This window comes from Amphiprion ocellaris, chromosome 15, assembly GCF_022539595.1.
Source record: "Amphiprion ocellaris isolate individual 3 ecotype Okinawa chromosome 15, ASM2253959v1, whole genome shotgun sequence".
Classification (NCBI taxonomy): domain Eukaryota; kingdom Metazoa; phylum Chordata; class Actinopteri; family Pomacentridae; genus Amphiprion; species Amphiprion ocellaris.
This window is the reverse complement of record NC_072780.1, coordinates 4,062,144-4,089,993: the sequence shown is the minus strand read 5'-3', so window position 1 is coordinate 4,089,993 and position 27,850 is coordinate 4,062,144. Positions and strand designations below refer to the sequence as shown.

The 27,850-nt window shown below is 38.2% G+C and overlaps 2 protein-coding genes across 4 annotated transcripts in view; both read left to right on the top strand.

The window, feature by feature from the left end:
* The window catches only part of ash1l (ash1 (absent, small, or homeotic)-like (Drosophila)), a 32,353-nt gene extending 20,381 nt beyond the window's left edge, over positions 1 to 11,972 (top strand). For 2 of the 3 annotated variants that reach the window (XM_023273252.3, XM_035949529.2), the window contains exons 17-27: positions 187 to 339; positions 536 to 590; positions 975 to 1,107; positions 3,735 to 4,010; positions 4,434 to 4,520; positions 4,637 to 4,727; positions 5,952 to 6,090; positions 6,280 to 6,452; positions 6,722 to 6,888; positions 7,938 to 8,427; positions 9,500 to 11,972. In XM_023273252.3, the coding sequence (XP_023129020.2) occupies positions 187 to 339; positions 536 to 590; positions 975 to 1,107; positions 3,735 to 4,010; positions 4,434 to 4,520; positions 4,637 to 4,727; positions 5,952 to 6,090; positions 6,280 to 6,452; positions 6,722 to 6,888; positions 7,938 to 8,427; positions 9,500 to 9,591 (1,856 nt within the window). In that variant the 3' untranslated portion in view covers positions 9,592 to 11,972. The remainder of the gene's footprint in view (positions 1 to 186; positions 340 to 535; positions 591 to 974; positions 1,108 to 3,734; positions 4,011 to 4,433; positions 4,521 to 4,636; positions 4,728 to 5,951; positions 6,091 to 6,279; positions 6,453 to 6,721; positions 6,889 to 7,937; positions 8,428 to 9,499) is intronic. The other variant, XM_023273253.3, reaches the window with a different exon arrangement.
* Positions 11,973 to 12,857: 885 nt separating this feature from the next.
* Positions 12,858 to 27,768, top strand: lrrc71 (leucine rich repeat containing 71). The gene is made up of 17 exons (XM_023274237.3): positions 12,858 to 13,108; positions 17,423 to 17,461; positions 17,550 to 17,678; positions 19,489 to 19,602; positions 19,780 to 19,855; positions 19,966 to 20,040; positions 21,433 to 21,501; positions 21,623 to 21,782; positions 22,605 to 22,688; positions 22,828 to 22,902; positions 23,031 to 23,132; positions 23,220 to 23,283; positions 23,378 to 23,451; positions 23,566 to 23,592; positions 23,665 to 23,773; positions 25,499 to 25,590; positions 26,017 to 27,768. The coding sequence occupies exons 1-17, from the start codon at positions 13,048 to 13,050 to the stop codon at positions 26,074 to 26,076; spliced, it is 1,410 nt and encodes a 469-aa protein (XP_023130005.1). The 5' UTR covers positions 12,858 to 13,047; the 3' UTR covers positions 26,077 to 27,768.
* The last annotated feature ends 82 nt before the right edge of the window (positions 27,769 to 27,850 follow it).

The window sequence follows — 27,850 nt, the reverse complement described above, 5'->3', positions numbered from 1 at the left end:
AGAATAGAAAAAGAAATCATGAGAACAAAAGTGTGAAAAACTGTTATGGGGGCTGCAGTTTAGATGTATTGTGGTAAACGTAAGCCGCAAAAATACTGAAAGTTACTATTGAATCTAAGTGTGATTTATTTTCCCAAGTAAAGTTGTTCAAAAACCTCATCCATAACACTCACCCCCTGTCTCCAGATGTGTTCCTGACACAGTTCTCAGCTCTGCAGACGTCGCGGTCGGTTCGCACACGGAGACTCGCTGCTGCTGAGGAAAACACGGAAGTCACACGCACTGCTCGCCTCGCACACATCTTTAAGGAGATTTGTGACATGATCACCAGCTACAAGGGTCAGCATCCATGTTGAAAAATGCAGAAAATGTACCCTTTTTTAAATATTCCTCATGGCCTCTAAGGCTGAGGTCTGATCAGGCCTTTAAAACACATTAGTCAGTGTGTTTATACTTATATCTGCTATTCAGAGTGATAAGGCTCCGTGGTTGAAAAATGATGACAGAAAAATGTTATTCTTTTATTTTTCCTCAGACTCAGCTGGCCAGACACTCGCTGCTCCGCTGGTCAACCTCCCATCCAGAAAGAGGTGAGATTGTAAACCGGCGTGTCGGCTGGTCCATTCATAATGTTTTGCTGTTTTCCAGACAGCAGCTTTACTTTATCTGGTCTATCAGCGTACAACACCCACATAGTGTAACAGTTTTATCTTTCGCCACACATTTGAGCCGTGACAGCCTGTGAGTTGATTCTTTTCCAGTATTGATAGTAATCAGTTGGTGTCAAAACAATAACAGCTCATTATTTTCTTTTAACTACATGCTGGTAATACTGTCATCATCGGGGATTTTTTGTCCTTGCAGACCCATTGATACAACATTGATTTTGCTATCATCGCATGAAATATTTTGTATTTTCATGCTGGCAAACTGGCTTTGAAGGGACTAATCCTGCTGTCTTTGTGTGCCACCAGGAACAGCCAGTACTATGAGAAGGTGTCTGACCCTCTGGACCTGAGCACCATCGAGAAGCAAATCCTCACCGGCCATTACAAGACCGTCGAAGCGTTTGACACAGACATGCTCAAAGTGTTTCGCAATGCTGAGGTAGGCAATGTCCCCAGTTGCTACCATTAATGATCACTCTTTGTGAACAAGGAGAAATGAAGCAAAGAGATTTTTTTTCTGTACACACATCACTTTATAGTTTAGCATCACCTGTTGATGGTAAAAGGAAAACTGAACAATGGCAGTAATAATCAAGCCTAAAGAAGCTGTGGACCTCGAAGAGCTAAACTCGGGAACTAAATTAGGAACTAAAAGTCTCTTTTGTGCATTCTTGTTTGCATTTCATTTTTGCGTTAGGCAAGGTAGTTCAATGAGTATCAGAAGTTATCAGTAGCAACTGAAATGTAACTTTATACACAAGGGAACAACAACACAGAGTTGTGTTATTCTTTGTGTCTGTCATTGCGTTCCTCTGGTATTTGACTTGAAAGCAATGACACTCTGGTCAGTTATCCCTTATCTGTGCTTTTATGGTTGTTTATTGCTGCTTTAGAAAGCCATGTATCATCACATCACACCTATCCTGGCTTCCCTCCACTGGCTCCCTCTTGGTTTTAGAAATGATTTTAAGATTTTTACTGATCTCTTTTAAAGCTCGTCAGGATCTCGCCCTAAGCTACATTCATGATCTGTTGACTCTGTATGAGCTTGCTGGCAGCCTTAGATCCTCAGGTGGATCCTTTTTGGTCGTTCCAAAGTCAATTCTTAAATCTAACAGAGACCGAGCGTTCTCCATCAGGACCTCGACTTTGGAACGACCTGCCTGAGGAGATAAGACCTACAGAGTCAGTAACTTCTTTTGAATCACTTCTTAAAACCCACTTTTATAGACTTGCTTTTATGTGAAGTTTACTTTTAGCTTTAATTAGCTGCAGTGTTTTATTCTATATTATGTCCTGTCTTTTTTAATATGTTCTCTCATTTTATTTTACTTTTAGCTGCCTGGTTCTTTGGTGTGATGTCGTCTCTCTAATTCTTTAATTCAGTTCAAAAGTGTTTTGTCGAAATCCGAAAACACTTTTACAAATCCAAATGTAACCGGAAAGGGAATGTCCCAACTCCAGGGTTGAAGCGGAAGTGACGACGAGGAGCGGCTAATGCAACGGACAGCGAGCGGGTGATGTTTTGCCCGTTTTGTGGGGAACATATGAACCGAGCGACGCGGTTTTGTTTTTCGTGTGGTCGGTCTTTAGAGTGTTTAAATGGCGCAGATCAGACCGACAGAGTGCATTAGCCGCTCCTCGTCGTCACTTCCGGTTCAATCCCGGAGTTGGGACATTCCCTTTCCGGTTACATTTGGATTTGTAAGTGTTTTCGGACTTGTAAAAGTGTTTTTGGACTTGTAAAAGTGTTTTTGGACTTGTAAAAGTGTTTTGTCGCTTGTAAATTTGTCTTGGAGGTTGTAAAAGTGTTTTGCATTATGTAAATTTGGTTTGCACCTCTCGGCCACCGTACTTGCAGGCATCACCTTGACAGTTACTGAACCTTTACAAAGTGCTAACCCTAATCCTATTGTACAGGAACTTAATTTAGTTTCTGGTTCCTCTGGTCAAAATGCAGATTTAGCTTCTGAATTACTCGAATGGTTCTTAGTTCCACGGAAATGTTCCTGCATTGTAACCGCCTATTAGTTTAGTGCTGAGGCATGAACCCTCTGCCAAAAGAGGCACATCTGTTAGTGAATTAATCTGTGCAAACATCCATTTTTTTAGTCAGATGGCTCATTGTCTAAAATTTGAAAAATATTTAGTTGCAAACTAGATGCTTAATCAGTGGTATAGATCTGTTGGTTTGTTTATGTCAGCAATCATTAGAAACTCAAAGACAGTGATTGCATGAAGGCTGAAGCTGCTGCAGCATCCAGTCTTCATCATGTAATGACACTGATAAGAGGAACACTTGTGAGTCTCTTGAGTGTAATCCCAGATTCTTAGAGCTCAATCAATATCAAAAAGCCTAATCAAAATCAGCATTAAAGCCGTTACTCTGCAGCTTCAACACATTCTTACTCCCACTCAGTCGTTGCTTTTCATTCTTCCTGTCTGGCGCACAAACATCTCTCAAATGGGATATAACTTCACGCCTGCTGATCCTCTGTGCACACGTTGCAGGCCCTTTTGATTTACATCTGTATAGCTTAGCAGTTTAAACAAGTGCCACTTGGAAACTCTCAGGGTAGCTTACTCTCCCAGTCAGAGAAGTTTGAAGTGGACGTATAAATTAGGATCACCCTTTTGCCCCAAGGCTCTTTTTGGCAAACTGGGGAAAAACGTGAGAGGAATGTGGATTATTGTTAAATTGAGGGCTGTGGGGTGTAGCCTTATGTGTGAGTTCTTGGCAGCTGCAAAGACAGTTTTGAATGCGTCTTTCTGTGTCAGTGACCTTTGTCCTGCAGGAAATTGCCCATAGACCTGCAGGCAGATCAGCTGAAAGTCTTGGCTGAGCGACTGAATGATGAGCGTGTAATTCTCGGGTCAAATGCACGCCCTCCTGCCTGCTATATGATTTATATCATCTCTTTGCGCTGTTTGTGAGGTCTTGTTGTCCTTGTGCTGTGAGTCAGGCTATGTCGGTAGCAAATCCACTAAGCGGATTTCTTGTAAATGTATTATTCTCCACTACAAAATAAAGCAGCTGCATTTACGACTGTCCCGTTTTCCCACCAGAAATATTACGGCAGGAAGTCATCGGTGGGAAGAGACGTGTGTCGGCTGCGGAAAGCTTACTACAGCGCTCGGCATGAAGCTGCAGTCCAGATTGATGAGATTGTGGGCGAGACAGCCAGCGAAGCAGACAGCTCAGACTCGCTGGAGCGCGACCATGGTCACCACCACCACGGAGGAGGAGGGCCGGGGTCCCACGACAAGGACGACGACGTCATCCGTTGCATCTGTGGAATGTACAAGGACGAAGGCCTCATGATTCAGTGTGAAAAGTGCATGGTAAGGAAGTCACGGTAACTGAAAAAAGCTGGTGAGCGTCTATGCTCTGACTGGCCTAGAAAAGAAATGTGAATCCTACCATTTCTTGCGGTCTCACTGGCTGATGTGTTACACCTGTTGTAGTGAGTACGTATCTCCTGAGAGTTCACCTATCTAAGTAGTGCTTTGTCAAGGAGATTTTCCAAGGAGAGTTCACAGACGGTCCTTTGTGTATATTATCTGTTATTTTTAGATAAAGAAAACAAAAGAGGATAGCAAATATTGATGGAGCTTATGTTCAGAAACGAGCTCGGCTGTGAATCATCAGCACTGAGGAGAGTCTTACAGTGGAGTGCCGATCCTTGTGAGTCACTACCAGCTGGGCAGTGACTGGTTTCAACGATGTGTATTTGTGTGATTCAGCCAATGTTTTTGTTGTTGCAGGTGTGGCAGCACTTTGACTGTATGCGGCTGGAGACCGAGGTGGAGCACTACCTGTGTGAGCAGTGTGACCCTCGGCCTATAGACAGAGTACGTCCACCCTGTCAGAACAGCCATGAACACTCAATTTAATAATGTCTCTTTCTATGCCAGATTTGCCTCCAGAGCTCTTCCAATCTCACTTCTGTGTGTTGTTGTCACTGCAGGAAGTTCCCATGATACCCCAGCCTAGCTACGCCCAGGCTGGCTCTATCTACTATATCTGCCTCCTTAGAGATGACCTGCTGCTACACCAAGGTAACGAAACAATAGAAACCAGCAATCATGACCTCGTACATGCTCGGGAGGGTCTAGTCTGTACTTATAGAGCAGTTTAACAGCCCTGGAGTATTTTGGTTAAAGATGAGACAGGGCACACTTTTGATCCAACCACACCTTTAAGAGATGCTGGGAGAGTTTAGAAGTGAATTATTAAAAAAGACATTCTGAACTCCCAATAGAATAGTAATAATCTGAGGAGTCAAAAGTGAAACAGGCTTCAAACTTTCTGTCACTTAGGACGAAAACATTGATTGTCAATCTGGTGTTAAGGTATGCTTTAAGCTACATTTTAAACAATTTAATCACGGCAATCATTTAAATATTATTAGAAAGGCTGGAAGTCTTGCTGTAAATTTGATCCCATTTCAGCCAGTGTGAGCCAGGTTCTAGCTATGGGTTATTACTGGTTCAGTCTCTGCTTTTTCATGGGCTAGAGAGCACCAGTAGAATCAATTTATAATGTCACTAGATACGCCTGAACACTGTTTATATTACTGAAGCTCCCACTAGTTTATCCTGAACATTTGTTAAGGATTACAGCGCAGAGAGACAGTTTTCTTTGACCACTGCTCTTTATTCATTCTGTTTTCCTGCCGTTCAATGCTTAAATATTTCCAGTTAGCACTTATAAACCCTGCTGCAAATCATCATTTGTGGACACAGCTCTATGTGCAGCTGTTTGCCGCAGCGTTTATGAGTGACAGGTGGCAATATTAAAACGTCAAATGGCAGCGAACAAAACCTCATCGGCTTTCCACACATCACGGCTGCGACTACACGTCTATATCAAAGCAAAGTTTTTCTTCTACTTTGGATTAGGCACGTAACTCTGTTTTTAATATCAGTTTTAATTGGTTAATATCCCACCTTTGGCTGTCAAAAAAGCTCTCACCCCTCGAATTTCCCCGTTGGAGAAGGGGTAATAGATGAGAGAATGCTTAAAACTAAAAGTTTAATGGAAAACAATAGTCCACTTTGTGCCTCCCAGTGTTAAAGTGAATCACGCGAAACTATATTAGCAATCCAACCTTACTAACTTTGAACACTTTGACTTGCCGAACTTTAATTCTCTGCAGAATTTGGACAAAGAAATGCAACTGAGGTGTTATATTCTACCTGTCAGGCGATTTAACAGTCCTGGAGTCAATTTCTTGTGAAATTTACCATCGCCGACAAGTAACCTGTGTGTGTTGTGTGCAGGTGACTGTGTGTATCTGATGAGAGACAGCCGACGCACACCTGAGGGCCAGCCTGTCAGACAGTCTTATCGCCTCTTGTCTCACGTCAACCGAGACAAACTTGACATCTTCCGAATTGAGAAACTGTGGAAGAATGAAAAGTAAGTTCATCACATGTTTTGCTGTGAACAGGCAGCATAATGTGCTGTAGATGCCTGCCAGTGAGAATAAAATTACATGTGAATGAACTATATTTTGAAGTAGCTTCTTGCAGAATGTTATTGTTCTCATCAAGCTGCATCACATAGTTTAAATTGACGTCCTTTCATGTATTCTGTTAAACTCTTAAGGGGTGAGCGGTTTGCCTTTGGCCACCACTATTTCCGTCCTCACGAGACACATCACTCTCCATCGCGGCGTTTCTACCAGAACGAACTCTTCCGCATGCCCCTCTATGAGATCATCCCCCTGGAGGCAGTGGTGGGAACCTGCTGTGTCCTCGATCTCTACACTTACTGCAAGGGTGAGAAAAAAAAAAACAAACTCACACATGCTGGTTTGAGCTACCAGACCATCTTGGATTTTTTTTTTACCTTTTTGGATGAGTAATTCTTTCAATGACTACTGCAGAGATTTCCATCCCGAGGTGTGAATGTGTGTAAATGTAAATAAGAAGCAGCACAGTGCCAATAAAAGAAGGTTAATGTTGCTTTAAACTCAGACGAGCTTTGACCGACTTACACCAAAACATGCATGTTTTATAGTGGTTTCATTGCCGTGTTCTTCCTATAGGACGGCCGAAGGGTGTGAAAGAGCAGGATGTGTACATCTGTGATTACCGCTTGGACAAGTCGGCCCACCTGTTCTACAAGATCCATCGAAACCGCTACCCAGTCTGCACCAAGCCATATGCCTTCAACCACTTTCCCAAGCGGCTCACACCCAAACGAGACTTCTCGGTGAGAGTGATGGGGGGCCTGATGGGGCGGGGTGGCTGTGCTGGGATCTGTTACCGATTTACAAACACTGAAAGATATCTTAAGAGTGGAGGGAATGTTACAGCCCGGGGCATCGTATCTCGCTCACAGTGCTCAGGCAGACTGCGGCACAATCGCAGGTGAAGGTGGTGCTAAGTAGAATCAAATGGAAAAACCACATTTGCTAATTGTTACCTGCTGGGAGCCGCATCCAAAAACCTGTCTGTGATTTTGTCTCTAGTGTTTGCTTGTTTAAAACTATAGTTTTGTTTGGCAAATCATGCCCTATGTAAATTTTAATCCTCTCAGACTGAGATGATAAGAACGCTTCAGGCAAATTCAAAAGCAGTTTTCTGGTCAGTACTTAGTTTTTTAACCCTCGTGTTGTCTTGCGGGTCAAATTGACCTGTTTTAAAGTTTGAAAACGTGGAAAAAAATGTATTTTCACAGTGAAACTTCTGATGTCCACATTTTCAACATTTTTGGGAAATTTTTGAACATTTTTTGGTGGAAAAAAAGAAATGTTAAAAATGTTTCTTAAGAACATTCACATAAAAATCAACCAAAATCCAGCGAATTTCGCTGGATTTTGGTTGATTTTTTTGTGAATGTTCTTAAAGAAAATATTAGAAGTTTTACTGATACATATGGAATCACTTTAGATATTTGTAGGAATTTTTTGGAAGATTTTTACTCATTTTTGAAAATATTTACAAAAATTTTCTTGCCAAATTTGGGGGATTTTTTTAAAATAAAACTTTTAAGGGAAACTTTTAAGTAATTACTGGAATTTTCTTCCTGAAGGTTTACCAAATTTTCTGAAATTTGAGGAATTTTTTTTCTGAATTGTTGGATTTTTTTCAGACAAGGAAACAATATTTTTGGTGCCCGTAAATGAGGACAACAGGAGGGTTAAGTTCACTGCATGAAGTTTGTCCAGGTCTTTGTCAGGAAACTTATTTAAATTGAATATTGTGTTTGTTGAGGCTCTTAACTACATGAAAACTAAGTGAGCTTTGACATTCTTGCAGCCTCATTATGTTCCTGACAACTACAAGAGGAATGGAGGCCGATCGGCCTGGAAAAGCGAACGACCCAAAGAAGCCGGTGGCTGCGAGGACGACGGTTCTTCCTGTGACCGCGGTGAAGATTTCCCACCTGAGGTGGAAGATGGAAGAGGAGTGGAGGACGACATGGACATGGCTCCAGAGGATCCTGAACTCCTTCCAGCCAAGCCCAGAAGAGCAGAACGGGAAAGAGAGGGTGACGAGGATGAAGACGAAGAGGAGGAGGAGGAGGAGGAAGGACAGGAAGCCGAGGAGCGCAAGGAGCTGGAGGACGGTACCACCGAGAGGATAGGGGAGATGCTTGAACTGCCGTCATCCTCGGCCTCCTCGCCGCTGCACCAACCGGCGCTGGGAAGAAGGGAGGCTCAGAGGGAACGACTCAACAAGATACTGTTGGATCTGCTGCACAGAACACCCAGCAAGAACGGTGAGGGACCGGGAACAAAGCAGGGGGGTAGGTCCACAGATGAATGAGGGTTGCTGTGACACATCATTCAACCATATTAGACACACAACACTTCGTAACTATTATCATTCCTGAGTGAATAGGCTTAAAGCTGGGGCAAGAAACCGTCCATGTGAGGGAGTGAGTAGGAAGAAGTTATTCACATGTAGGTTGTATTCATGTTGGTCTGTATCTAAACAAAATAAATTTAAATCTAGACCAATTCTTAACACTTACTCTGAGCGCCACACCTTCGTTTTTAGATGTTAAATGTGGTGATACACTATATTTTTCACATAGATCATGGAGAAGTTTATTTCTGTGTGCTGTAGAACTCCCGTCTTTTCCTAAAACTATTAAAACACATAACTGATCCAGTCAGTTGTACTTGTTCCTTTATTAGCATAAACAAAGGGAAGATTTATTTGGAGTTAATCTAACATAATCCAAGAACTACAGATCTATACCTTCTGCGTGAGGAACAAATGACCTTTGCGCTGAGTGAGCTGTAGAGAGTGGAAAAGTTAGAAAATATTGAGACTAGATAACTTTGGTTTTATATATACAGTGTGGTGGAAAAAAGTTTTCGGACACCCCATACATATGTGAAATATTGCATTAAGAATCACTCTTAGGTCTTCAAGTGTGATTTCTTTTAGTGCTATCACAGCCAAAATACTAAACAAAAAATCCATAAAAAACTTGAAATTGATTGGTTTTATTTTGGTAGAGTTTAGTTTTGTTAGTTTTTCTTGTAAACAGTTTTTCTTGTTTGTGTCTGTCTGATGCAGCCACGTATTTTGAAACGCATTTTTCCCCCCACAAATATTTCATGAGAATATTTGGGATCGTGTAAAATTTTAGGATTGTCAGAAAACTTTTTTCCACCACTGTACATATATTTATGTAAAATGTTGCCCACCAGCTGTTTCAAAGTCCTTCCTAAGGCACCATTTTGTCATCAGTAAGAGAAACACCTTTACCTACCATACCATTGCTGTTTCTTTGACATATTACCCTGTGTGTCTTCTGTTTGTAAGCTCCTAACTCCCCTTCTTTCTCTCTGTCTTTCTCCTTACAGCTATCGATGTCACGTATCTCCTTGAGGAGGGCGCGGGGCGGCGGCTACGGCGACGGACTCTCGGATTTGGCGATTTCGTAGGCAGAAAATAACGCTTCTTCGTGCCTGTCAAGCACACTGCCTTTCTCTATCGTGAGCATAGAGGGGCAGAAAATGGAGAGACAGCGAGAAGGGAGACCAGCATAGTCGGTTATCCAACCATTACGGACCACAATGTGTCCCCGGGGGCCTCTTCCAGTTTACCTCTTCCAAGACTGCCATCTCAAACCTGAGAGGGTGGAGGGGGTTTGGAATCGCTGACTCCAACGGCAATTACAGCTTTTCAAGAGCTCTCAAGGAGCTCGAAGAGAGAGCTGACTTAGACTTCTTGCTTATTTAAGTAGTATCATGCAAAACCTATTTTTTGTTTTTTTTAAATGAACATAGGAGAAATAACCCATGCACTTAAATGCATCGAACATTACAAACATGGGTAGATGAATTCCACTAGCAAGCATCAGAAATGAAACAAGTGGTACTGAATAGGGACGGATGGAGGGCAGGTTTGGCTGATGGTTTCAGTCAGTGGGAATGCTGGAGAATTGTTCCCCCTAGTGGGACCGAGCTGCAATGAAAAAAAAAAAGTAAGAGACGCGAGGATACCTGCGCCGGGACCGTGGGGGGAAAATGGCATAGGAGAAAGTTGAGCGGTGTGCTCAGATGCTGCTCTTAAGAACAGAGAGAACGAGGGTGGTGAACTGCACTTTTGGTACCATGGATATTGTGAAGCTCTGTGTAATGTATCTATAATGAAAACACACTAACACTCTCACAGTATTGGATGATGCAGTCTGAAAAAAAAAGGCGAGTTAAAAAGTCTATTATCTTTTTCCTGTTATACTGTAGTAACTCATTTAGGAACAGAAGAGGCCTGTGGTGTGTTTGTTTTTAGAGTAAAGGGAGGGGAGGGAGGATTGCGTGTGCGCTTTTGTCAGTCGAAGTGTCTTGATATGTTTTTGTTTTTGTTTTTTTTTTCTCGTGAGGCAGTCAGCTTCGCCCCTCTTTTTTGAAGTAACATGATTCACCAGCTTAACTAAATGAGGCGTGGAGGGGGGACACCGGCTTCAACTGTAACGCCTTACACAGCCGTGCTCTCCGACTGCCTTGCGTGCGAGTGTGTGCGTGCCGCATGCACACCTGTCGTGTGTCTGCGCTCTGCCAGATTTCATGAAAAATATACCTTTTTTAAAAAAAAAAACGAAAAAAAAATTAAGGGCTCGATGGCAATTAACAGTTTTAAGAAAACTATGGAAAACAATTAACATGAAATGTATCGTGATGGTCATATTTTCTTATATTCTGTGAGACGGGTGGGGCGGTATATACTGTATATTGGGAGGGGGAGGGAGTTGAGATCTCTTTTTTTGTCTTCAGACTATGTTCCTGGTTGCCATGGAGAATGTTTTAAAAAGAAATTGTGATATTTGATGAGATTTCTTTGTTTTTTGTCCCCCCCAAATGCCTCTGCTTAAAAGGGACAGCCTGCAATGTCCCACAGTGCGGTAAACTGACAGAGACGAGAATGAGACACTGACAGAGGGGAGAGAGGGAACGGGAAGCTGTACAGTGCCAAGTTATGTAAATATACACACTTTACATTGAGGAGTGTCTCCAAAAGCAATATCTTGACAAATGGATTTTGTTTATTATTGTACTGTACAGGACTCAGCCCTAAATGTATTATGATTATTATAATGATGATAATATTATAATTTCTTCCGTTTGTATTACTATAATGAAGACACTTAAGCTCGGAGGAAAAATGATTTTTTTAATGTCCAGAAAATCTCACCATAACTGTCCCGATGACATAAAAGCTTCAGCTGAGTTTTTGTTGCCTATAAATGAAATTCATCTATGTACTGCATGAACGAGAAGAATGTCAAACGGACACAGAAGGCATTGGGACATGACAGTGACTCAGCAGCGACACGTTTGTCACTGAATATTGTTAATAATATTACTTTTTAAGGAGAAATGTACTCCTTGTTTTTTTGCTGCAAAGTGTTGAACACTAAAAAAACAAACCAACATAAAAATGTTATGATATTTTTAAAAACTGTGACAGAAGCAAAAGTAAAGCTGTCAGCCCAATATCATGTTATTATTTTTTGTTTTTTCTTTCAAATAGGAAATGGTTCCGTTTTGTGATAGCGGTCATTGTATGATGCTTGTACTTGTATTTGTGTGTTTTTGTGTGATTTGTTTAGTTATTTTTAGACAATCACAAAATAAGATGCAAGCATTGTAAATGGCAGACTGGCGGACATTTTGTGATGTGTACAGTTTGTCAAAAAAAAACTTCTTCCACTCGTTAAAAGTTTGTAATTATGATTCTTAAGTCATGAAAAATGCTGTTGGTTTTTACTTTTTGTTTTATATTTGTTTTTTTGTTTGTTTTTTTAATAAAAAGCACTACATTATTGTGAATTTACTTCATAGTTTTCTGCTTTGAAAAACTGTCGATGCTTCACATAAATACAGAAAAGTAGCAACATATTGTAATACTTTATCAGTTTATCATTTTTTATGATTATTATAAATGATAGTATAATTATTATTATATTATTATAAGTTATTATATTATTACAATATAAAAAATATATATAATATAGCTATTTTATTGTTATTATACATTATTATTATTATATTATTTATATTTATAAATTATTAATTATGATTAGGCTGTGGATAGATTTATTTATTTTTTCCCAATATTGAACTTCAGGGCTAATACAGGTGAGCTATGACCATAGACTGTGCAGTGAAATATTTTTTTATTATTGTTATAAATAATATAATTATTATAAATTGTTATTACAATATAAAAATTATTACATATATAACTATTTTCTTATTACCCTATAAATTATTTATTGTTCTAATATTATTTGTATTTATAAATTATTAACTATGATTAGGCTGTGTATCGAATTTTATTATTATTTTTTTTTGTCAGCAACAGACTCAAACTATTTGCTAGGATTATTTTTTCCAGTTTATTTTAAGTATTGTGTTATGGGACTTGATGGGTGAAATTTCCTTACAATCTCCTGCATTTTTTCTCCTGGGCTATTTAAAGTCTCAGCCGTCCAAATTACTATTAAATACAATTTATGAGAAGGCACACCTTTATGATTATAGCTGTAAATATTATTGGTAAGCAGAGAAAGCCAGTGGGATGACCTTCCCTTATCTGCCTGACATTTTATATTAATTTTAGTCTTTATTAACTTGCGAAATAAATGGAAAATAGTGCTATTATTAAGTTAAACTCTAAATACCTCTGGGTTGGGTCAACCATCCAGTGTTTTCCCCAGCAAATCTTTACTAATGACAGTTTTCACACATACAGGTAATGCAAAATCTCGCGATAACTCACAGGCTGAGCTGAGACTTGGTTACCATAGTGACAAGACTGACGCCCGGCCGATGTTAGCTCGCTTAACTTCTGTCTTTTGTTTAATTATTCAGCTGCCTCACTGCGTTTCGACTTCAGGACACAGAAAATGTCCCCAAAGAGACAAGCAAAAGAGAAAACACACGCAGAGGATGAGGCCTCGAAAACGGGTAAGTTTAAGTTTTACATCAGTTTGTAAGCTAGCAAACCCTTAGTTATCTGCTAGTTAGCTGTCGTTTAAGTTTAACGTTTTGTTTTGTTTTGTTTTTTTTAATCTAGCTAACGTTATGTTATTATGAAACCGTACCAAGTATTGTTGTTGCTGGTTTAGATAGAGCTCATTTTAGCTACTTGACTTGTTGCTGGATAGTTATCTTTCTTAGTTAGGTAAAGTTGGCAAGATATTCACAGATTCGGACTTCCGGCCTCAATAACTCATGGGATATACGTTGTAAAAACATAAACAATGCCTCTTTCAAATCGTTGTAAGCTAGACAATGTGCTACAAGGCCAGTTTTATCAAAAGTCGCTGTCTTTCAAGCTGCAGAAATAACATTGATGTCTATGAGCAGCCGGCTGTGCAACGAGTGAACAGGGACCGTCTGCAAATAGCAAAACCGCTGCAACAGCGAAGAGAGGCACTACACAAATAGTCAATTAACTTTTATACACTGTAGCGTCACCAAATTTACTGGAGCCATCAATTGTGTCTTGCTGGTCATACTACAAGTCTTGGTTTGATACTAAATACAAAATCTGAATGTTAAGGAATTTTTGTAGTAAATAAAATTCACTTACTTTACTCTTAAACACTGCAGAAAAAATAAACGCCATCCAACCATCAAAAGGGTCCTACTGATCATACCTTCAGGTTTTTTCTTCCAAGTATTGTCCGTGCAGTCCTTAACTTGGAAAATATTATTAGCTGTTTAACATTAGGGTTTAAATGAATCAGTTAAGGCTGCAGCCTTGTAAGAAAGCGTCTGACTGTCTTTCTTCCCAATCGTCAGTACTTGAGGAGACAGTCTAAACAGTTTAGTTTGGTATATTGATGTTATCTGATCCTCTCTTTGATAAGGAGTCCAAGTTCCATTACTATTCAGTATCATGTATTTGGACAAACAGGTGCACTGTGGATCTAAAAATATAGCACCACATACATCAAGAGAAGAGCCGTCAAAGCTAATTTACTCATAATCTTAATCTTAAACTTCACACACAAGCATGCACACTAAATAGTGTGCACATTTTCACATGGCAATAAACAACCCAAATCATTAAAATTCAGTTACTTTTGGTTATTAATGTTACACAGTCTACCCAAACAATGGATGAGCACTTTTATCTGTTACAACAAAAAATATTTGAGATCTATAACAACAATTTCATTACTAATAAAAAATTCCTTTCAGATTTTTGATTTATTACCAAACCAAGACTTGTAGTATGACAATCAGGAGCCAACTGATGTGAATTTGATGACACTACAGTACATAAGAGTGAAGTTATTGAATTGAATTACTAATAAAATAATAATAAAATTCATTAAAATTATGAAAGAATGTTTTTATATCAAACCAAGAGTTGTAATATGAGCAGTAGGAGTCATTTGATGGCTCCACTGATTTTGGTGACAATACAATGTATAAGAGTGAAGTTATTGAATTTTATCACCAATAAAAATTCCTTAAAATTCTGATTTTGTATTTAATATCAAACCAAGGGTTGTACTATGACAGTCAGGAGACAACTAATGGCATCAGCGAGTTTGGTGACACTACAGTACATAAGAGTGAAGTTAATGAATTTTATTACAAATAAAAATTATTTAACATTCAACTTTTGTACTTAATATCACACCAAGAGTTGTAGTATGACCAGCAGGAGATAACTGAAGGCTCCAGTGATTTAGGTGACTCTACAGTATATAACAGTGAAGTTATTGAATTTTGTTACTAATAAAATAATAATTAAATAATAAAAATTGCTCAAAATTAAGATTTTTGTATTTAGTGTCAAACCAAGAGTTGTAGTATGACCAGCAGGAGACAACTGAAGGCTCCAGTGATTTTGGTGATACTACAATTCATAAGAATGAAGTGATTGAATTTTATGACTAATAAAATAATAATAAAATAATAAAAATTCCTTAAAATTCAGATTTTTGTATTTAGTGTCAAACCAAGAGTTGTAGTATGACCAGCAGGAGATAATTGAAGGCTCCAATGATTTTGGTGATACTGCAATTCATAAGAGTGAAGTTATTGAATTTTATGACTAATAAAATAATAAGACAATAACGAAAATTCCTTAAAATTCAGATTTTGTATTTAGCATCAAACCAAGAGTTGTAGTATGATCAGCAGGAGACAATTGATGGCTGCAGTAAATTTGGTGATACTACAGTATATAAGAGTGAAGTTATTGAATTTTATGTCTAATAAAATAATAATAAAATAATAAAAATTCCTTAAAATTCAGATTTTGTATTTAGCATCAAACCAAGAGTTGTAGTATGATCAGCAGGAGACAATTGATGGCTGCAGTAAATTTGGTGACATTACAGTATATAAGAGTGAAGTTATTGAATTTTATGACTAATAAAATAATAATTAAATAATGAAAATTCCTTAACATTCAGATTTTGTATTTAGTATCAAACCAAGACTTGTAGTATGACCAGCAAGACACAATTGATGGCTCCAGTAAATTTGGTGACGCTACAGTGTATAAAAGTTAATTGACTATTTGTGTAGTGCCTCTCTTCGCTGTTGCAGCGGTTTTGCTATTTGCAGACGGTCCCTGTTCACTCGTTGCACAGCCGGCTGCTCATAGACATCAATGTTATTTCTGCAGCTTGAAAGACAGCGACTTTTGATAAAACTGGCCTTGTAGCACATTGTCTAGCTTACAACGATTTGAAAGAGGCATTGTTTATGTTTTTACAACGTATATCCCATGAGTTATTGAGGCCGGAAGTCCGAATCTGTGAATATCTTGCCAACTTTACCTAACTATAATTGTTCAACAGCGTCGTATTTCGTTCATTGGAATTTTATTAAGTTGAACATAGTTCCAGCACGCAGCTAATTTGGGCTTTTATATGCGCAGTATAACTAAAATATACAACTTTCATTCTCATAAAATCACAACACACTACAGACGTGGAAGTACAGTAAGTCTCATCCTGTCTTGTATGTTCAATTTTGATGTGCCTGTCAGACAAATCTGGATTAAAAGCTACGATATGTCTTGCTGAAATTAAATGTAGACTGCATACAGGAAATAAAGCACAAATAATGTATCCTAAAATTGTATTTAAGTCCAGTTGGGTCAATATATAATTGAGGGACTTTTGAAGTCCATGGGATATATGTTGCATAGATTTTTACTAAAAATAAAAATAATAAACTAATGTTTTTTATGTCCATTATAATCTTGTCTTTATAAATTCCATAGTTATTTTTTATGGAAACAACCACTTATTAATTTAAAAAAATGACTGGATATCAACTAAATAACCGTCCCAATTTAATAACAACCACCTTCTAATTAGCTAAACAATAATAAAATGAGCTGATTCAGAAATCGTTTTGATTGTGTTCTTTTTGTTAAGTTGAGATAATCATGACAGATATTTCTTTTTTGACAATATATCAAATTTTAGATGGAAAATAACAAATTGTATCTGTGTCTGAGAAATCACTTCCAACTAAGTTCCCCATTACAAAAACACCTCTGAAGGAAGTGTGTTAATTCCAGATCACATGACCTGCTCCACATGATGTCATTTCCTCCTGAACAAAAGACTGGCCAGACTCCAAGGCTTTCTGACTTATTTAATATAAAGTAGTGTGTGAGTCAAGTGTCAACAGGTTTACTACAATATCTTTGTAAATAACTTTCAATTTCAATTTTACTCAGTTGTATATATAATATTTAGAAGAATCTTTCTGTAAAAATGCCATGTGGTGTTTGGCTGTGGTTGATTTTAGGCCTGAAAACAGCAAAAATGTCAAGTATGATACAAAAAGTCCCGCAATTCTATATTGACTCAGTACTTGATGGTTTCATTTTGATAGGTTTACTTTTGAAATAGTAATAGCGATAGTTTTAACTCATCAAAACGTAGTTAGTCCACAACCCCTATTGCACGCCTCGCCACTATGAGATGCAGCTGTTTACATTTTATGAAGTTTTCATGAGAAAAATTTCCATCTGCAGCCTGAAATGCCAAATAATCTCTGAAATATTCACTAATTGCAGAAGTGCACTACAGCAGCCCAGCATGCACTGGGAAAACACATTATTACAGTCAACAGGGAAAGCTGAATGTTAGCTGATGCATTCGAAGTGAAATATAATTGATGTTGAAATTTCATCACAGCCCAGTTACTGGCGATTTTGTTACCACTGCGGCAGGTTTGGTTCTGGGTTTCATGCTCATTGTGTACTCGACCACTGGCCGTTCTGTTGTTCTGCAGGTCAGACTCCAAATGAAACATTGCCCGTGCAGACCTTCGGTGGGTAACATTATCTTGCTGTTTTCCTGACTTTGGTCATGATGACACGGGTTGTCTGGTCAATCTCCTAAATCCCACTCTTCTACAGATGAATATCAGTGCTCAGGAAATGTGGAGGCTGACTTCCCTGGGCTTTGTGCTCTTCTGGATGTGAAGGATATCCCACCTGTCTGCACCAAGCGCCTAACAGCCTCCACCACTGATGGAGAGAATACAGGTGGTGTTGCATATTTTACAGTTTAACTTCTCTTTCTGTACAAGTCACAACAAACCAAAGACAATTAAAAAGCAATAAAGATCTAAGCATACTTGTTCTGTATGGATCATAAATGTGAATGCACAGTAATTGTCCTTGTAGGAACCAATAACGTAATACCTGCCAATTATGTAACAAGTTTGGCCATTTTAAATGTAATAAAGCCAATAATGTAATACAATTAGATAGATAGATTTTTGAGCCAGTAAACAAATACATTTTTCCAATAATGTACTAAGTTATTACGTTATTGGTTGGTTATTATGTTAATGGCCTAACATTAAAATATCTTTTGAAAATGTAATAACCACAGTCGATAATGTCATAACACATAAGTAGGACTGCATTTCTTCTGTTCTATTAAAGTGAAGCACTTTCAGAGAGCTTAGAACTAGACAGAAGATGACTGTTCCATTAGTATTATGAAGCTCTACAAGGTCTAAGCTTACACATGTTATCTGGCAAAGGACAGCCGATGGATTCTTCTCAGTAATGTTGCTTTTGGGCAGTACAAAGTAAAGGACATTTACGGGAAGAAGTAATGTCAGTTACAACCATAATTAAAGAGAGCGAGAGCTACATGGGATGTATCCTTGATGAATGAATATGACGACTATGCCATCCACTATCCTTATTTTTGATGAGCAAACTGCATAAAAATTGCAAAAAAATTTATTTATTTATTTCGAAGAAACGCAGTCCTATTTGTGTATTATTACTTTATCAGCTGCAATTTTTACATTTTCAAAGGAGTTTTTTGAAAAGATTTTTTAATGCTTGGCCATTAACGTAATAACCAACCAATAACTTAAACCGGTTACATCTAGATTGGACTGTCCGACAGAGAATTATAATTCTTTAAAGCACAGTCCTGATTTGTGATTTTTAAAATTTTACCTGTAAAAACACAAAAGAAAAACGAAGATTGGAGTGCTTTTTTCCATGTGGACTGAACATGTTAGATCTGGGTACTAAATGCTCTACTTATTTTGAATTTTCACAAATAGAATAAAGGTTTCACAAATTTGAAGGTGGGTTTTAGGCTTTATTAAGGGTTTATCTGAAGTGTCTCTTACCTGTACATCATTAAAAATTTCTCTTAACTTTTCCCTTAACTACTGAATCAGAAGCGAACTTCAGTCTGGTCTAGTACAACGTGTTCTTTGTGTTGTGTTGAAATGTAACACAACAGCGTGCTGTGACAAAGAAAACACACAGATGAGGAAAAAAAGCTCAACTCAACAAATCACAAATTTAAAAAAATAGAAATATTTTGATTAATTTTACAGCACATGCGCTGAGAGGATGCGCTTAATACCATGCTGTATTATTTTCTGACGTCACGGGATTGAGTCTAAAATTAATTTCTTAGTGTGAAATGTGAAAATGTATATATGATATGTATAAATATATACATGTAAAATGTGTATATATATGTATGTATGTATGTAGACAGGCAGGCAGGCAGGCAGGCAGATAGATAGATAGATAGATAGATAGATAGATAGATAGATAGATAGATAGATAGATAGATAGATAGATAGATAGATAGATAGATAGATAGATAGATAGATAGATAGATAGATAGATAGATAGATAGATAGATAGATAGATAGATAGATACTACTTATTACATTATTGGCAAATTATTACCTTGTTGGGTTTATTACATTTGCAAATTTATTGCCTTATTGGCTGGTATTGCGTTATTGGCCGTTCTTTACCTTTTTATGATCTCAGCTTCCATTCACTGACAGTTCTGATTCTTTAGCGCCAGAAGACAACCAGTCACGGATACGTGCTGCACCTTTCTGGTCAAAGCCATGTCTAAAAGTGGAAGTGGATAATAGAGACCGCCTCGGTGCCAAGAGCATAAAAATTTCTGGTAAGAGGAAGAAAGGAAATGTTCATAACTCTGTTTCCCTTTGGTTGGCATTAAAAATTTTTCACTTTTTAAAGTCTCATCTGTGTATCTGAGCAGTGTCCAACCAACTTTACTCACCTATTATTATGTCATTTAGTATTTAGCTTTTAAATGTTTGGTAATGAAATTCATTCACAGGATGGAAGGTGACTGAGCAGATTTTCCGAGTGCTACAGAAGATGCTTCCCTCCATGATCCAGCTACAGAGCCTTTGGTGAGTAATGAGCTACTGGGGAGCGACGCACTCTTGTTACAGCGAATGGGGTTACAGCTGTCACTGTTTTGTTCGACTTTGTTTGTGTAATCTTGTCCACTGTGCTGCAGGTTTTGGCAGGCCGGACTGACAGATCAAATGCTAATCTCCCTCGTGAACACAATATCTCTGTGCTCCAGCCTCAAGTGAGTGGATTCTGCTGTCAGTCTTTGTTTCGCCGCTCCCTGCATCACAATAAGTCCAAATGCATCTGGGCTGGAGGGTGGGAACGTGCAGTGCTGTGAAAAAGTGGTTCTGCCCAGTGTCTTCATTATTGTGGACTCATGTCCGCTGACCCTAACTGAGGCTAATGAGGCCCGCAGTTCTTTGGATGTTCGTCTGGGTTCTTTTGTGATCTCCTGGTTGAGATGTTGGAGAGGTTGTGGTTGGCTGGCCACTTCTGGGAAGGTTCACCACTGTTCCTAGTTTCTCCATGTGGCTGAATTAAAACTATTTTGCAGAGAAGAGTGGGTCAGAATTGGTGATATACAGTCATGGGAAAAATGATTAGACCACCCTAGTTTTCTTCAATTTCTTGTTCATTTTAATGCCTGGTACAACTAAAGGTACATTTCTTTGGACAAATATAATGATAACAACAAAAATAGTTCACAGGAGTTTAATTTAAGAGCTGATATCTAGACATTTTCCATGTGTTTTTTTTTTTGATAATAACCAAAGTCACTTCAGTTTATCCATCAATAGCTATAGCATTGTTCTGCCAAAAACAGCTTTTAGGATTCCATGTTTTCTTTTCTGTCTGTTTTAGTCACATGATCCACACAGGAGTTAGTACTGATTCATAACCATAGTTTCTGATGACTGCAGTCATGTGTCTTGGTTGCTCTCCACCAGCTTCTGACATTGTTCTGCTGTCACAGCAGCCCATTCCTGTTGCACAAATTCTAAATAATTTGCTTTGTTTTTGGGGCTTGTGGTTCTCCATTTTGTGTTTGATGATTTTCCACAGGTTTTCAGTTGGATTTAGATCTGGTGATTGAGCAGCCAAGGCATGGTTCCAATGTTCTGGTTCTCCATCCAGGCTTTAACTGACCTTATGACATGAAATGGCCTCTTATAAACCCTGGGAATACAATTAAGCTTCAGCATGTCAGATAGGACATAAAGTATTATGGAATCAGCTGCATTTTTTGTCGTGTTCATTGTATTCTTCAGGTAATATACCTTTAGTGGTACCAGGCATTAAAATGAACAAGAAATTGAAGAAAACAATGGTGGTCTAATCATTTTTTCCATGACTATAAAAGACTAATCACAAGCTATCGCAAACATTTAGCTGCAGATGTTGCTGCCAAGGGTGGTCCCACCAGTTATTAGTTATTACTTTTTCACAGGGGTGATGTAGGTTTGTTTTATTAGGTTGATGATCTGGAACATTTTAGTGACAGACATCAGGCAAATATTTTTTTTTACAGCATTGTACACTCGAGTTCAGGTCAGAACAGGTTGCACAGAAAATGTTACTTCCTGTAAAATGTTAGTTGCTGATCCATTGCCTCTGTTTTGTATTCTGCTAGGGTTGTGACACTGGAGGGCAACGTTCTCCCAGAGCAGAGCTACCACCTTCTCCTCTCAGAAGACAGCCAGTGAGCCACCAACCCCAAAACATGTTCTAATGACAAACCCTGATTTGCGTTCACACCGTACTGCACACACAAATAGAGGCAGAAATGTGTCCAGTTCATGTCTTGTGTTTCTTTGGTCAAGCCTCACCCGCTTGTCGCTGCGAAATAATCGCATAGGAGATGAAGGCGCTCGTCTGATTGGCTCGGCTCTCTCGACAAGCCGGTCTGCTAACAAGAACCTCCTGTCACTCAACCTGGCGTTCAACTCTATCGGTGATGCAGGTGCTGCACATATTGCACAGGTATGACCCAGAACTGACTCCATGTTCCCCCCCCATACGCCCCCCTCATTAGTGATGGGAAGTTCGGCTCTTTGAACCCCTTGACACCTACTGTCGCCAATTCGCATCATACCACTTTCATTCAGACTGTAGCAGAGATAGCGTATCCATTCCCCCAATGCTGGTTTGTACATATTCAATACGTACCTCAGAACCTTTTGCAGGCACTGGTTTCTCACAGGACCAAATTATTATATATCTGTTATTATTATTATATATCTATTCTATGTGTAATAGACAAATTAACAATCTTCATTTAATTTAGCATCAGCTGCAAAGCAAAAACCCAAATAATTATATTTTTTATATAATTGTAAATAAATTCAGGTGTCAAGGGGTTAAAAAAGAGCCTGTTCCTTCCTGGCTCCCAAAGAGGAGCCAGCTCTTTCAGCTCCCAAACAGATTCTAATTAGTATAATTTGTGGCCTCATATTGTAGCATTCTCTGCTTTTTTGCACTGCATTATGTAATTATTATTTTTGCACTACTGTGTTTATATATTTCTTTCTAGCTTGTAAATATCTTTATATATTGTGTTATATTTAGTTGTATTACTACTATTTTTTCCCTCCCTGCTGTTCTTTCTGTAGTTTCTTTTTTATTATTATTCTTTCTATATTCCTAGAGTGACACCAACAGCCAAAACCAAATTCCTTGTATGTTTTGTACATACTTGGCCATTAAAGCTGATTCTGATTCCGTTCTGCTCTTAGAGCCACATCTTTTGACACATCCCTACCCCTCATCACTGCTGAGGTTTTGTCTCTCCTGTTATTCTCTCAGGGCCTGCGGTTGAATCGTACGCTGCTGTTTCTCTCACTGTCCAACAATCAGATTGGAGACTCAGGAGCTGCTCATCTGGCCGCGGTATCCGTTTACATCAAAGGCTTTAACTCATGGATAATGCATTTAAATTAGTGGTTAAGTTGTTTTAAATCATATTCTGCTTATTGCATTATGTTACATAATTAAATAATCCTCCACTGCATGTTGCTTCCGTTTTCAGGTACTCGGGGAGTTCGCTCTAACTCACGAAGAAGTGGTGGAGAGGAGGAAGCTGCTGCTGCAAAGAACACAGTCTGTAAGTGTGATGTTGTCCAACTTTAATACCAGCATTAAAACCAATCCTCATCCTGAACGTCAAAGTGGACAAAAGTACCAATGAGCGTTTCTCTCACATGACACATTCTGAACCCATCTGTTTTGCAGACTTTTAATAGGGCTGATTCTGACCAGTCATCCACTGAGCAGCTCGCCTCAGTGCGCTGCAGCACTTCAATGAGCAAAGGGGAGAGTAAAGGCAATAAAAAGGTAGCGCTAGCATCAACAAGTCAATCTATGGTGTCTCTGCAACTTGTTTTAAACCTGTGGATTCTTATGATGTCTGTTAACTTACAGGAAACCTCGAAAAAGGAGGAAAAATCAGCAGCCAACAAAGAAAGCAACAAATCTAACAAGAAATGTAAATGCCTCTGTCACAGACAAACACTTGTTCTTTATCCTCTGACAACAGCTGTGTTTATCTTTTCATTGCCGTCTCTTTGGATCTCTTCTAGCCTCGGATGCAAAGACGCCTCAAGGTAAAGGCGGGAAGCCGGGAAGCAGAGAGAAGCACCTTCCTGCACACGAGGTACCACAAACATGAATCTGTGTAGCAGGCAGCGTATAGGCAGCATATAGGCAGCGTATAGGCGTAAACAGCACAGTACAGGATATTATTTAATTTATGTTGCTTTCTCTGCAGGATAAAACAGGCTCTGCCCACAATGAGGTTGGTTTGATGCAATATTTTGTGTAGAGAAATGCTCTTGATGATTTTGAACACGTGTTTGTCTGAGAGCAGGCTGAGTTAACGGAGGCAGTGAACCCTCTGCTGGACAAGTCGGTGCATCACAGGGACGGACAGCTCTTCCTGCCTGGAAACACCACTCTCTCCTCCCTCAACCTGGCAGGTCAGCAGCTCTGCTTCAAACAAAAATCTGTTTGCCGCTACGGATAGGTCTGACAGGGGGAATATATTAAAACGTAGTGTGCCTTTTGCTCAGATGTGGTCTTTGGGTGATTTCCTGTCATATTTTTTGCTGAATGTTCTGCACTAAGGCTGTAAGGCCAGGTAAGGTTTTAAGGTTGTATGTGCTGAATTATACTTTTATAGGTCATTGTTGTTCATGTGGTTAAGATAAAACCAGCCAACATACAATATCTGCAGTTTTCACTTGTTGCCATAGCAACTGTAAATATTCACATAAGAGCCAAGAGAATAGAGAGCAGGATTAAAACACACAGTAATGAAGATATATGTAACATCAAATGAGTGATTTCTGTATTTAATAGGCCTGTACTAGCTAGTAATTATTGCAATTAGTGTCACTTGTGATGTTGAATTTATTGAAATTTTGGGGTTTATTTACTGTTTTCTGAGACTGTAGATCACAGAATGAGATTTAATATATTATAATATATTAGAACAAGAAAAGCTCTCTGAGAGTGCAGTACTCCTCCAAGGCTGCTCATAACAGAATGAGATTTTATGCATTATAATATATCAGAATTATTCAGTGTCACTACTTCACTGTATCACAATATTATATAGTCAATATCTTAAATGGAAGCATTTTGGGAATATGTTATGATTTTAGGATACTGTGATTTTGATATAATATGATGATTGTTGCATATTGAATAATATTGTTGCAAATCTGCAATTACAAAAAATAGATTCTATTCTATTCTATTCTATGTTCTGAGCCAGATACACAAGAGAACATCAGTAAAGTCACTGCAGACCAGCAAAGTTTCTTTCTTTATTCTTTCATGTACAGTTAAAATTTCCTGCCTTTTCTTAAAAGACATTCATGCTGAGTGAATCTATGCTGAGTGCTTCATTCTTAACCATGTCCTATAGTGAGAGCTGGTGACATATAAGCCTACAGAGCAAAGAGACGTCCACTGATGCACTGAGCAGCTTTCCTGTTCTATCTTTCACTTGCCACTACTGCATGCCATTATTTTTGTGTCTCACCTTCCAGTAGTTTGTGTTTTTTCTCTCCATTCTCCCTATTTCTGTGCTTTTCTGCAGGTATCCTCAGCTCCTGTACGACCTGCTTTTGGTCTGCAGTTACTGTCTTAAAGAACGTGACCAGTGTTAATTGTTGTTTTGTTTGTTTTCTGTTCCTCAGCTGTTCTTTTATTTCTCCTATTCCCCCTCACCTCCCTTTGAATCAGACAGTTGGCCTCTCTAAGTCTGGATCTGTTGGAGGTTTTTTCCCATTAAAGGTTTTCTCTCTTCGCTGAAGTGTTTGCTCAGAGGGAATCCCTGTTTTCTCTCTCTAATGTAACATTCTATTATCTTTAATTTACTGTGTGAGCTGCATTGAGACGACTCGTGTTGCAAATTGGTGCTATATAAATAAAACTGTGTTTAATTTAATTGCTACATAAAACAATAACACTATTTTTTACTGTCATTTCCTGACAAATTGGATACATAATAATGTAAAAATGCTTTATTATTTAGAGGTCAGTCTTGGTTAATGAAACTGTTATTTCTTAATTTGCTCTGTGCAAGCTGGTTGGTAATTAGCAACCACTTCCCCCAAGGCTCTGCACTAAAGAAATAATGAAACCTTAAAGGACTCTTGAAGGATTAAATACATAATTATGTCGTCTGTGTGCAGGAAACAGAATTACAGAGAAGTCGCTGCCTTTGTTCCTGGCTTGGCTGGAGGCACAGGGTGAAGGAGGAGGCCTGCTGCGTCTCTGTCTGCAGGTATTAGAACTCAACCCACTCACTCTGTGTTTGTATCGTAACATAAACTGCATCTAAATGATTGAATCGTTAAAACAATTCACTGCTACTGTCATTACATGTGGTTATCTCCAATCGATTCAACATTTTATGGAGTCATTATTGACTGTAAATGATTTTGCTTTATTGCAGCCTGGACATCTTTCCTCTCTCTAATATGCAGATTTTAAATTTTCACTTATTAAGCATTAAAGTGGATTTTTGTGCCAGCATCAACTCAACTAAATGCCACCTTAGTTCTATAGTGCTTTACTTACAACCACTGGAGAAAAATATTTTAGATTAGTCCATTAGCCATTATGTGTAAGTGATTTACCTTATGCACATGAATTTTTAATGAAACCTACTGCGTTAATGGTATTATGATTTCTGATCTCTCTATCACAGAGAAACCTCTTCCCACCAGAGTGTAAGTGTTACACAAAGATAAAGGAGCTGATGGACTGACAGCTCAGAGCCGACAGAAGAGGAGGGACAGGAGGCTTTACGCTGAGGCTTCCTTTGTTATACTGCAATGTTTTTTTTTCCCCTTCGGTTGTTTTTGTTTCGTAACATGTCAGATGAAGATGCTGGAGAATGAAGAGCATCATTCTCGTGGTGCATAAACCAGTGTGGCACATTAAAGTCCACATGCTTCACCCAGGGCAGCCAATTAGAACCGTGCCTACAGATCCATTTTACTACTTTATATCACTCAAGGTTGGAATTTAAACCAAGGACAAACACTCAGAACAGCCGAATGCAAAACACTAAATACAAAGGAGCCGTTGCTGTAGTATCCCACAGTTACCAACCATGAAACACTCATGTATTTACTGAGTAAATTCACCAGTTTTTGACATTTAGCTGTTTTTTCTAACCCTTAATGAATAAACAAGCCTAAGAGCCTACTAAATAATGATTCTGTACCAAATACTCAGTTTTTTATAACGTGTCTAAATGTATAAATTGATGGTTTTTAGTCTTGATGTGATGATTCTCATGTCAATTCCAGCGTAAAAGATGGGTGACAAGATCCACTTAGTTTAGCTTTCCCAGACCTCTGAAGCTTCAAAGCACTGGCTAAATTTTAGAATTTATTCTGACAGGATTACAGTGACCTATAACTCTTTCAAAGTACATGATGACATGGGAATATTTTATTAACACAAACCTGAACAAATCCCTGAAGCTGAGGACAGAGCTGTTCGGGTCCTTTAAGTGCCACCAGGGGGACCCAAGGGGAGTTAAAATGTGAACTAATTTATGGTTTCACAGCAGTGGAAATGAACTACATGTATGAAGTACTTCAGTGCAATTCTGAAGTACTTTACTTAAGTATTTCCATTTTATCCTGCTTTATGCTTCCACTCCACTACACAAGTTGAAGCTTTTACATATTGGGTGCTTTAATAAGCTTTCAAGCAAAACACATAGTTGAAGATTAAAACTTTTTTCCTTCTAAACATCTTACGTGTTTTAATTTCAATAAAAGTTAAATTGATCCAATATCTCTCTCAAGACAAATATGAGAGAAAAAAAATAGTATCATATACAATATTGCGGGTAAACGTTTAACTATAAGTTCATCAAACAATTCTGTATGATGTATAGTCTAATTTTGTAGGTTCCTAAACTTAATATTTATGTATTTATAAACATCCCTTTAAAATTAAACAAATATCCTTTGAAATAATACATATTCTGACAAATTAATAAATATTCTGACAAAATTAATAAACATTCCCATGGAATTAAGAAATAATCTTGTGAGATAATAAATATTACACCAAAATTAATAAACATCCCTGTGAAATTAATAAATATTTCTATGAAATATGTGTATATATAATTACACAGTTAAAACATAATTAAATCATGAACAAAAATACTAAACAACAAAAACAAATAAAAGGTTTAATTTGCAAACAAGTTGTGAAATAAAAATCACGATTAGATTACTAAAGATTTATATGAAAGAAAAATCACGATGAAATTATTAAATATTCCTATCAAATAAATATCGCGATGAAATAAAAAAGTCCCACGAAATATATAAGTACCTCCTCAGCTATTACATGTACTTTATATTTATTCAATAGAAGTGTTTATTTATATGTATATATTTCTTTAATACAAATTAAATAGCATTCCGTTGTCATTAACAGTTTTAGGAAATTGAAATATAAAACGTTTATCTTGAGTAAACTACAGGTTTATAAAACAGGGAGGAGCTGGACCT